The 10,991-nt window shown below is 39.7% G+C and overlaps 1 protein-coding gene and 1 long non-coding RNA gene across 18 annotated transcripts in view; one reads left to right on the forward strand and one right to left on the reverse strand.

Moving 5' to 3' along the window:
• LOC144303847 (uncharacterized) overlaps nucleotides 1-5,723 on the reverse strand; it is an 82,506-nt gene extending 76,783 nt beyond the window's left edge. For 14 of the 16 annotated variants that reach the window (XR_013370842.1, XR_013370841.1, XR_013370844.1 and 11 more), the window contains exons 1-2: nucleotides 5,700-5,723; nucleotides 3,831-3,899 (exon numbers count right to left, since the gene is read on the reverse strand). This is a non-coding gene — a long non-coding RNA (uncharacterized LOC144303847). The remainder of the gene's footprint in view (nucleotides 1-3,830; nucleotides 3,900-5,699) is intronic. The other 2 variants (XR_013370839.1, XR_013370850.1) reach the window with 1 other exon arrangement.
• A 268-nt stretch (nucleotides 5,724-5,991) lies between these two features.
• RPL34 (ribosomal protein L34) lies at nucleotides 5,992-10,553 on the forward strand. 2 transcript variants are annotated; one of them, XM_077882257.1, is made up of 5 exons: nucleotides 5,992-6,066; nucleotides 7,604-7,677; nucleotides 7,761-7,860; nucleotides 8,160-8,263; nucleotides 10,426-10,553. In XM_077882257.1, exons 2-5 carry the CDS (start codon nucleotides 7,613-7,615, stop codon nucleotides 10,508-10,510), a joined length of 354 nt encoding a protein of 117 aa, XP_077738383.1. In that variant the 5' UTR covers nucleotides 5,992-6,066; nucleotides 7,604-7,612; the 3' UTR covers nucleotides 10,511-10,553. The 2 variants fall into 2 exon arrangements, with proteins under 2 accessions (XP_077738383.1, XP_077738384.1); XM_077882258.1 differs by lacking the exon at nucleotides 5,992-6,066 and adding an exon at nucleotides 6,146-6,204.
• Nucleotides 10,554-10,991: the final 438 nt, after the last annotated feature.

A 10,991-nucleotide genomic window follows, 5' to 3' on the forward strand; every position in this document is an offset into this window, starting at 1 on the left:
ACTTAAAAAAATAGTTTTGAGTGCTTACTATGTTTCAGGTACCACCCTAGGTGTTGAAAGTATATCCATCAAAAAAATTTTTTTAAAGCTCAAAATTTCCCTACTCCAGCAGCCCCGGTGGCGCAGCAGTTTAGCGCCACTTGCAGCCCAGGGCGTGATCCTGGAGACTCTGGATCAAGTCCCATGTCAGGCTCTCTGCATGGAGCCTGATTCTCTCTCTGCCTTTCTCTCTCTGTGTCTCTATGAATAAATAAATAAATAATCTTTAAAAAAAAAAAAAGTTCCTTGGTGGGTAACTGTTTAAAAAAAAATTTCCCTACTCATGCAACATACATCTAATAGAGAAAAAGTATAATAAATACACACACAAATATATATATAATTTATATAATACATATAATATAATCCCCAAATTACTATATATATATATATATATATATATATATATATATATATATATAATGTTACAAAGTGGTAAGTGCAGGGAAAAAAAAAGCCAGAACACAGGGGTGAGGGAGTTTAAGGGGGCCATGAAGGACAGAAATGAGTAATTTAAATGGGAGTTAGGATAGGGCTCACCAAAAAAGGGACCTTGAGCAAAAAAGTAGAGAAAGTGAGAATAAGCCATGTAGATATCTGGGGGAAGAGCAGTCTATGCAGAAAAATAGCCAATGAAACAGGAACACCATGATGCCTTTGTACAAATGCCATTGCCCAATATTATTGGGTACATTAATTGATCTGAGGAAAAATTTTAAATTATCATCTTAATAGATATTTAATAGATTGTAATACTTAATAGTATCTTAACAGATATTGAGAAGGAAATTAACAAATTCAACATCCATTCTTGACATGGTTTGACAAAAAAAAAATAGTTAAATAGTAATCAATGGCTATTTTCTTTTTTTTTTTTTTTTTGAGATTTATTCATGAGAGACACAGAAAGAGAGACAGAGACACAGGCAGAGGGAGAAGCAGGCTCCCCACAGGAAGCCAATTCTGGACTCGATTGCAGATCCCAAGATCATGTCCTGAGCCGAAGACAGACATTCAACTGCTGAGCCACCTAGGTGTCCCTCAGTGGCTATTTTCTTAACATAACACTTAGTAGATGCTTTCCTGCTAATGTCAAGATCAAAACAAAAATGCCTATATCTACACTACTATTTAATATTGTGTTTGAAGTATCAACCAATGGAACTGGACAAGGGGCATAGAACTAGAAAGGAAGAAGGAATATGCCTAGATAATATACCTGGAAACCACCCAAAAATTAATTAAAAAAATTAAATACCAATAATATGAGAATTTAGTAAGGCAGCATGATATAAATTAATAAACAAAAATCACAGTCTTCAATAAAAAGAAAATAGTTAAATGGAGTAATGGAAAAGAGGATGCCATTTACATTAGCAATGAAACAATTAAAATACCTACAAATGTTTACATTGAGAAATATCTAAAACCTATATGAATAAAACTTTAAAAATAGAGATGAATAAATTGAGAGATATCCCATGTTCTTGGATACAATGACTCAACATCGTAAGGAAGTCAATGAATATATAACTATATAAATATGGAAAAATACAAATGCTAACCAAGTTTTTGCTTGGAGCTAAATAAGTGATTCTAAAATTTGCATGTGAGTTGATATGCGGAATTTAAAATTATTTTTAATGATACAGGTAAAATATGTTGAAATCTATACAAAGCAATCAGGCACATGAGAAAACAACAAAAGCCATGAGAAATATCAGACAAAAGAAAGCCATCTGTGGGGAATTCAGATAATAGAGTTATCAGTCATAAAACATTAAAATAATTATGCTCAGTATATTTAAGCACTCAAGGTAATAGAAGTCAAGATTGAAAAATTCAGCATATAATAAGAAGCATAAAAAGAGAATTGAAGGGAAAATTAGAACTAAAAAATATAATAACTGAAATTAAAAAGCTATTCGATACGTTTAATAGTGTATTAAATATACTGAAGAGAGAATTAATGAAGTAGAAGATGGGCTGAAAGAAAATAAAGTGAATTGTTGAAAAACAAAACAACAGTAAATACTAAAGAGAGGGTGGGAAACTGTGGTGGCTTTAAAATATAATCCTAAAATTACTGACACTATCCATCAAGAGGTGAAGATATTAAGTCCACTGCCTTTGAACTTAGGTTGGTTTGTGATATTTTATGAACTGAAAAAGGAGATGTAAGGGTGCTTGAGTGGCTCAGTCAGTTAAACATCTGACTCTTGATTTCAGCTGAGGTCATGATCTCAGGGTGGTGAGATCAAGCCCCGAGTTGGGCTCTGTGCTCAGCAGGGAGTCTGCTTGAGATTCTTTCCCTTTCCCTCTCCCTCTGCTCCCCATACTTTCTCTCTCTCTCTCTCTCTCTATCTCTCAAATAAATAAATACATCTTTAATAAAATAAAATAGGGAATATATATTTGGTCTTGTTCTGACACATAACTCCTAAAACCCTTAGAATTTTCTAAATGATAAGAACTGGAAATTCGTTTGTTGTATTAACACAGTGATGTTTGGACTTCATCTAAAGCTAGGGGCTGGTTGCCCAAAGAACCAACCATGTAAATACAGAATTGGTTAGGGAATCATAATACTTCCATGTGCCACTGTGCCAGGCTTAAATTCCATGGGAACAAAAGATCCTTTTTTGGGGACCTTGCCCTATGTATGTCTTCATCTAGTTGCTGATTTGTACCCTTTAATATCTCTTGTAATAAATTGGTAATCTAGTGAGAAAATGGATTTCCCTGAGGTCTATGAGCCACTCTAGCAAATTAATCCCTCCCCAAGGAGGGAGTCATGGGAACGTCTGCTTTACAGCCAGTTGGTCAGAAGCAGAGGTAACAACCTGGACTCAGGAGTGCCATCTGAAGTGAAAAGCAATTTGTGGAACCGTTCTTAACCTGTGGGATCTGATGCTATCTCCAGGTAGACACTATCGGAATTGAGTTGAATTGTAGGACATCTGGCTGGTGTCAGAGACTTGATTGGTGGTGTAGGGAAACTCCTTCCTCTCTCCATCTCTCCCATGCTGGAATTAGTGACCAGAACCTTGAGCTTGTGACAGCTTTGACTAGTAGAATATGATGGAAGTGATGTTATGTGCCTTTTCACGGCTAGGTCGTAAAAGGCCATGCAACTTCTAGAGATACAGTGATAAGAATACAGTGTGTAGCTGGAGTACCAGGAGGAAAGAGAATGGGGCAGAAGCAATGTTTGAACAGATAATGGCTGAGAATTTCTTAAAATTCATGAAAGATACTAAGATACAGATATAAAAGACCCTACAAACCTCACAGAATAAAGAAAAGCTTACCTAAGCACATCATAGTAAAACCAATCAAAACCAAACCCAAAGAGAAAATGTTCCCAAAAATAGCCAGGAAAAAAAAAAACAAAAAACAAACTACTTTTAAAGAAGAAAAAATAAGAATAATTTGACTTCTCAACGGATCACAGAAACCAAAAAACAGACTAATATTTTCAAAGAACTGAAAGGAAAAAACCCACCAAACTTGAATTCTTATTTAGTATAGCAGAAACTGTTGGTGCCCTGCACCATATTCCTTCAGCCCACTTCTAATTTTGGTTTTATTTGTGGTCAACTGATTAGTAACCTAAATTACATCTTCAAAATTCCTTTTGCCACATAATATAGCATAATTACGAGAATATCACCATGGGACAGTAGTCACTGGGGCCATCCTAGAATTCTTAGCCTTCTGCCCACCACACATACTCTATGACCCAAAAATTCCATTTCTAGGGTTATAGTCAACTGAAATGTATACATTACCTTCACCAAAATATTTGTACTGTAGAAGCAGCTGTTTATGATAGCCCGAACTTGGAAACTACCCAACACCTTTCAACAGAAGAATAGTAGTATGTTTACTCAGTGGAATTCTACATAACAGTGAGAATTTAAAAAATATATAGATGAATTTTATAAACATAAGATTGAACAATAGAAGCCAGATACAAAGAATACTATTCATTTCTAGAAAAAACAAAAATTGGTAAAACTTATCTATGGGGTAGAAGTCAGAATGGTCATGATCCTTGGAAAATGGAGAAAAGAATGGAAGTATACAGAGAGGCTGATAATATTTGCAGTGCTGATAATATTGTCTTCATCTAGGCCTGTTCAATTTGTGAAAATTTATCAAATATTAAATTATACTTCACTCAGTTCACATTATGAAACATTCTAGAACTGGGTAAAGTATAATCAGGGAAAACTAGGATAGTGAGACCACTGTTCTTTTCTCTTGGGGTAGAGCAGGGCATGGAAAGATTAGTAAATAATACTAAAGTGGTTTCCCATCAGATTTCCCATCTCCTGTCACTGTACTCATCTGTCCAGCCCAGTCTCTCTAGAGAGACAATATATTTCAAGTAAATGCATTCATTTGTTCACTCATTCAAAAACCACGTTACTCTCTGCCTGATGCCTGGTACAGGGATGAAAGAATTCCATAAGGACAAAAAAGTCAAGGACTGGGAAGGAGGAAAGTAACTTATGACTGGGTCAGGGGAGAAACAGCTATTTGAGAGTCCACAATGGGAAGGCTACAACCAGAGCCTTCCATTTGCTGTGAGGACAAAGATATGAGGCATGATGTAATTAACAAGACTTGCCATCCAAGACAGATCTCTAATACGATCAGGGCATCTGCCCTCAGTCATTTTGCCTCCTTTCTTACCTCAACAGTCAAGCTGGGAAAACCAAAAGGGAACTTAAATGGATACAAGGATGCTCTACTCAAATTCCCTCATCTGGGCCAATGCAGAGGCTCACAGCTGCTTCCGTCACTAGACATTGCTTGCAGCTTCAAGAAACTGCCTCACCCATGGTCAGAGGGCATCCAGGCTCAGGACTGACAGATGTGGGAGTGCAAAAGCCTGGCTCCCTCTGCCGTTTGGGACAACTATGAAGAGCCGTCCTAACTCCAGAGCTCTTTATTGGAACAGCTGAGGCATCAGCTGTGGATTTCCACTCCTACCTTCCTCATTTCCTTAGGGGTGTATTTTTTAAGGGCATTCCCCAACACACAGGCATGCAACTCCCTCTCTCATGTTTGCAGGGAGCCTAACCTAAGATAAAAATTTAAAGGCCCTTTGTAGCATTTTTTCCTAAGGGCGCAAAGTGCTCTTTACTTTTTTGGAGGTCATGATACTCTTTGACAATATAATGAAAGCTAAGGACTCTTATCTCAAAATACATATATATACACATATATACATATATATATACATACACACACACACACACAAGCACTTAATGTAAACTTTTACATGCTATTTTAGAGGGTTCCCCTCCCTTCCTCCTCATTTTTAAGGCTCAGCTCAAACTTTATTACCCATGTGAAATGTGAAGTTCTGTACATAATCATAAGATTAGCCACCATTTATTGAGCACTTACTTTGGACAAGACCCCATGCTAAGTGCTTTAATTTTATTGTGCCTTTGATCATGGCATAACTCATTTAAAGCTTTGTCCACTGTAACACAGTTAATAATTAGCAGATACTGGATTTAAATTGTTAAGCTTGTGCTTTGAGTGAATGACGAGCAAAAGGAAGGGGAAGTTACAGAGTTAACTCCTCGAAGGTCATCTAACAACAAGTGTCAGAACTGGGATTTAAACCCACGACTACCTACCAAGCTGGTGCTCTTTAGGTTAAATATGTCGTAACCCTTCTCAGAAGGGAAAAAATTGACTTTGTCCCACTCCCGCTCTTCGGAGCTCCCTCTGTTCGTTGCATTTGTTTCTACAACGACTCCCAAGGGCTTCGCGCGGTGCTGCCGTGGATCGCTCACGCGCATCCAGGCCCGCAGGCAGGGGCGGCACTTCAGCTGCCGTACAACGTGGCGGCGCCAGGCATCCCCGCCCATGGAAAGGAGCTGGGTGGCGTCCGTACAACATGGCGGTGCTGGGTCTGACGTAATTTCCGGTCCGACGCAGTCACAGTTAACCTTTAAACTTGCAAGCGCTTCCTTTTTCCTCTTCCGGGGACGGCGTCCATAGGTATGGCTGCTCTTTCCTTTTCCCCGTCGCTCCTTGGTCTGCAATCGGCCGCCATCCGGGGAGGTGGGGGAGCCAGGATCTGCGCAGCGCAGCCCTTGGAGCTGGCCTGGGAATAAGAGTTCAGGAGGAAAGCTGGTGGTGAGCGGGCCCCTGGCTTTTTAGCTGCAGGCGGCCACCGACCCGGACCCCCCCTTCCCGGGCCGGGAATAGCCGGAGCTCATCCCTCGGCCTTGGCCGCCTTCAGAGGCGTGTTTGGAGACGTACGAGTTGTGGTTCGGCTCGTTGAGACCCTGCGGAATCGCAGAACGGTTCCCTCTCTTAGGCCCACCTTTTAGCATTGCTCTCGTGGACGTTCTCAGGCTGTGCGAGGGCGGACGACCGGCATGTTCGGGTCGTTTCAAGATGTTTTCTTTCCCAAGGCCAATAGCGAGGAAGATAAAAGTGTTAATAAGGGAGTATTCTGTCTTGGTTTTGAAGCTGTGAGCGGAATGGTGGCTCCTTGGAGCTCTCGCGTTGGCCTTCGGCGTCGATTTTGGTGTCTTGACGGTTCTGTTTTAGAGTAACGTTAGGAAGGAGCTGACATCAAATGCCGGCTAGTTCCTTTTCCATCGTGTGTGACGGAGCGATCCCGACGTCAGGGATACAGCGGGTCTTGTTGACGGTTTCATGTTCATGTTCATCCAGTTTGCTAAGTGATACTATTCAGTATTAATTCCAGCTGATACAAAACAAAACAAAACCAGATGCCATGATTCACACTTTTTTTTTTTTTTTAAAGATTTTATTTATTTATTCATGAGAGACAACAGAGAGAGAGAGAGGCAGAGACACAGGCAGAGGGAGAAGCAGGCTCCATGCAGGGAGCCCTACGCGGGACTCGATCCCGGGGCCTCCAGGATCACGCCCCGGGCTGAAGGCGGCGCTAAACCGCTGAGCCACCCAGGGATCCCCTAATTCACACTTTGATACTAAAATAAGTATTAGTTGGCTCTTGACTTGTCCCGCATGCCACTTTGGGGCAAGACACTGAGCCCTGAGCATCTTTTGTGTGACTGGCACTGCAATAGGTTGAGCAGGTTAGTTTCTGTCGTTTAATCCTAATGACAGCCCTGTGAACTCAGTAAAAACTTTTAGAGACCCGGAAGCAAGCTAGCTCTTTGTGCAGTAGATTCGGGTGGATGCCATAAGTTGAGGATTGAACTTAGTGTTCCTTTAAAAACTCTTCTAAACGTGCCTGTAGCATTTTTCTGGACACCACTCCAGACAGAATCAGGCTTTTTTGACGGATAAGTCTGGCAAATTTTAACCAAGTGCCATCATTGATTACTGTCAGGAAAACAAACGTGGGCCTCCTAGCATTCTTAACTAATCACTGTTAAGTATATCGTTTTAAAATAGTGGAATTCTCTTCATCAGATACTTTAAGGATTATTGTATAAAAAAGTATACGTATGGGATGTATGAATTATGTGATACTGTTTTTGTTGTAAGGTTTGAATTATTTCTACAATGCAGTTTTACTCCATTCTTAATCTAGGCGTTCAGAATGGTTCAGCGTTTGACATACCGTCGTAGGCTGTCCTACAATACAGCCTCTAACAAAACTAGGCTGTAAGTATTTCCAAAATTTAAAATACATATTGTTGTTTTACTCTGCAGAATGCTGAGCTCTTCCCTATTCTCTCACTTCCTAGGTCCCGAACTCCTGGCAATAGAATCGTTTACCTTTATACCAAGAAGGTTGGGAAAGCGCCAAAGTCTGCATGTGGCGTGTGTCCTGGCCGACTTCGAGGTGTAAGTTTATTCTTTTGCTGTGAATAACAAGAACTAGTGAGCGCTAATACGCTTGTAAGGGAATGAATGAGAGGTCACCACTAGGAAGATTGAGAAGTACTAAGCATCTATGATCCGAGTCTGTCAAGAACACAGACTTTTAAAGCCTATATGACAGATACGGTGAAATGCCTTTCAGATAAATCAGTAATAGCATTTCCTGTTGTGACCTTGTTTACTGTTTATACTTGTCACATATCTAACCCAGGACCGTTTCTTTGAAAGCATCACAAAATAATCTCAACATTGACTTTGTGCAGGTTCGTGCGGTGAGACCTAAAGTCCTTATGAGATTGTCTAAAACGAAAAAACATGTCAGCAGGGCCTATGGTGGTTCCATGTGTGCTAAATGTGTTCGTGACAGGTAACTATAACTCTTTAATGGACTTTCTTAAATGTGTGTGTGCATGTGTCTGTTCCATTGTATGCTAATCATTGTTAGTCTGGTGAAATTTAAAAGAAAGTTGTACATTTTAGATGCCTTCCTTGATTAGGGATAGTTGGTGTTGTGCAGACTGATAAATGATACTGGTTCAAATTAATTCATTTAGGATTTGGGGGCATCCTTATGCTAGACGTAGAAATTAAAATGACCTTGGTTTTGTGGGAGAGGCAGGTAAACTATTAGTTACTGGTCCGGTAGGTGGAGAATAGGAGATCTTAAAAGTGTGGGAACAAAATAACTACATGTAGTTGTAGTGTGGCTAGAACCACATTAAGATCTAAAAGCTGGTTGGGGAGGAGGGTTCTGGAAGATGAGAGTATTCCAGGTAGAGGACTGGGCGTTTTGGTTACGTGGAAGGATTGGTAGCGGCATAGGTAGGAGAGGAAGCAATGGAGTTTATAATGGTAACATTTATTGCCTGTTTTTTATGATAAACGTGTTACCTATCGGGGAAGGGTTTTTCTGTTCTGTGAAGAAACCAACATTTGTTTAAATTCATATAGCCAGTAAGGGACAGCACTGGGATTCATTCTAGCTTTTATTGAGACCCTGGCTTTTTTATTAATCTCATTGCCTCTAAAGACTAAGTGGAAGGATTTGTGAGGTGGTTGGTCTTCACAAGTTAAGGAACTGGTTCAGAAAGTGGGTTTCCTCCAGTTTATTCAGCTAGTTCTATAAAGTGGTTGAGCTAGTTTCTAAACCAAATCTGGCACTAAACTTTGCAAGTTCACTCTGCCTTTCAGGAGTTGATTTGTAAGGGGATGGTAAGGCATGTTATAGTAATACAAATAAAGGTAAGTGTAACTTGCATGAAATAAAAGAAATCTGAACTATGAAGTTAGAGGAGAACAACTTTCAAGGTAGCTGGGACTCTGCAATGGGTATTTGAGGTAGTATCTGAATGTTTAGGTTTAAATGTTGGTCAAGAGGTTGATTGAAAGGGCATTGAGGCAAGGAATGAGAAATGAGATTGTAACAGCGTGTTGGAGATGAAGGGTCATGAGTTAGGTCTAAGCTAGAGGAGTTTGGCTTCTTACCAGTGTTTGGTTTGTTAAACATAATCATTGGTGCATTTATTAAAAATACAATTTTCAAGCCTACTTAGAGATTTGGATGTAGACCTGCTGGTAGTCCTTAGGTTAGTATTAGCTGTGAGTCTGAGAGGAGTATTGTCTTTGAGTAAGTTTAGGAAATTTTTAAGGGTCCTGAATAAGAGTGGCATTAGTTGTGTTTCTTTTTTCTTTTTCTTTTTTTTTTTTTTAAGAGAGGGAGAGGCAGAGACACAGGCAGAAGGAGAAGCAGGCTCCATGCAGGGAGCCTGATGTGGGATTCGATCCTGGGACTCCGGGATCACGCCCTGGGCTGAAGGCAGGTGCTAAACCGCTGAGCCACCCAGGGATCCCATTAGTTGTGTTTCTGTAATGTAATTACATTGAGAAGATTTGAAGGAGTCCAAAATCCCAGGGATTTTAGGCTGGGTCATTAGATAGATAACCAGGGATGCCAGTAAAGAGCATAGGTGGGACAGGTTTTTGTGGCAGTTAAATGAGTACTTTCTCTCTAGAGGTAACTTTGCTTTTAACAAATGGTAGTGAGCACCTGTTGCTTGTCGGGTCCTATGCACTGTAATAATAGTGTTTAATAAAATACACTTCCTCTCTAAAGGGATGTTTAAAACACAAATTACAACTCCTTCCAAGTTGAATCTTCACAAAAGTCTTGTAAAGTGGGTATGAACTTAACTGCTGTACCTTAGGACAGAGAAGGTAACTTGCCCAAGATCACACAGCTAGTAAGTGGCACAGTTGGCCCCAGACAGGCTGTAGAACCTTTACACTTGAGAAAGTACCTCTTGCTGGTATCTTTTAACCCATGTGGTTCCGCACCTGTAATTCCTTCTTGACTCAGAAGAAGGGGGCAGTTGCAATTAGCATAGAATTGAGGGATTATCCTGCTTTTAAATTCCAGTGTAGGAGGGAGACCTTCAGCTGAATGGGTCTGGCCATTTAATTTTAGTTCCTGCGTGTTTAGTCTATGCTGGGTTTCATCCAGTATTCATTTAACTTTTTTTTTTTTTCTAGGATCAAGCGTGCTTTCCTTATTGAGGAGCAGAAAATCGTTGTGAAAGTGTTGAAGGCACAAGCACAGAGTCAGAAAGCTAAATAAAAAAATGAGGATTTTTTTGAGTAATAAAAATCAAAAAGCTTGATCTGTTATTGCTATTGTAATTTGTTAGTATACATGTTTGGTTTCTGTGTGGTGTCTGGGGATTTCATGATTTTTAGTTGATTACTTTTTCTGAAAGACAGGAATTGGAAGTCAGTGATAAAAATTTTTGATGACAGCTCTTGAAGACTTGGGACGGTTTGAGAAAAGTGGCCCTTATATCCAGACGTTCCTTTTAATTCCAATTAATCATTTCCATTGAATCTCCTTCAGTACTAACGTCGATAGGACAGAAATCACAGTGTTCAATGAGTTATTTAGAATGGAATCTTTTTTACATCATATTTAAACCCTCCCATTTCCTTAGTTGACTTCATTTCAAAATGGTCTATTTGAAGAACTCAACTCCATATTCAGCAAATAGCAAGCTCCCCTTATATATAAAACTTCATGTCATGCATCTAGTGAAATTCAAATTCTG

This window comes from Canis aureus, chromosome 33 (assembly GCF_053574225.1).
Source record: "Canis aureus isolate CA01 chromosome 33, VMU_Caureus_v.1.0, whole genome shotgun sequence".
Lineage (NCBI taxonomy): Eukaryota > Metazoa > Chordata > Mammalia > Carnivora > Canidae > Canis > Canis aureus.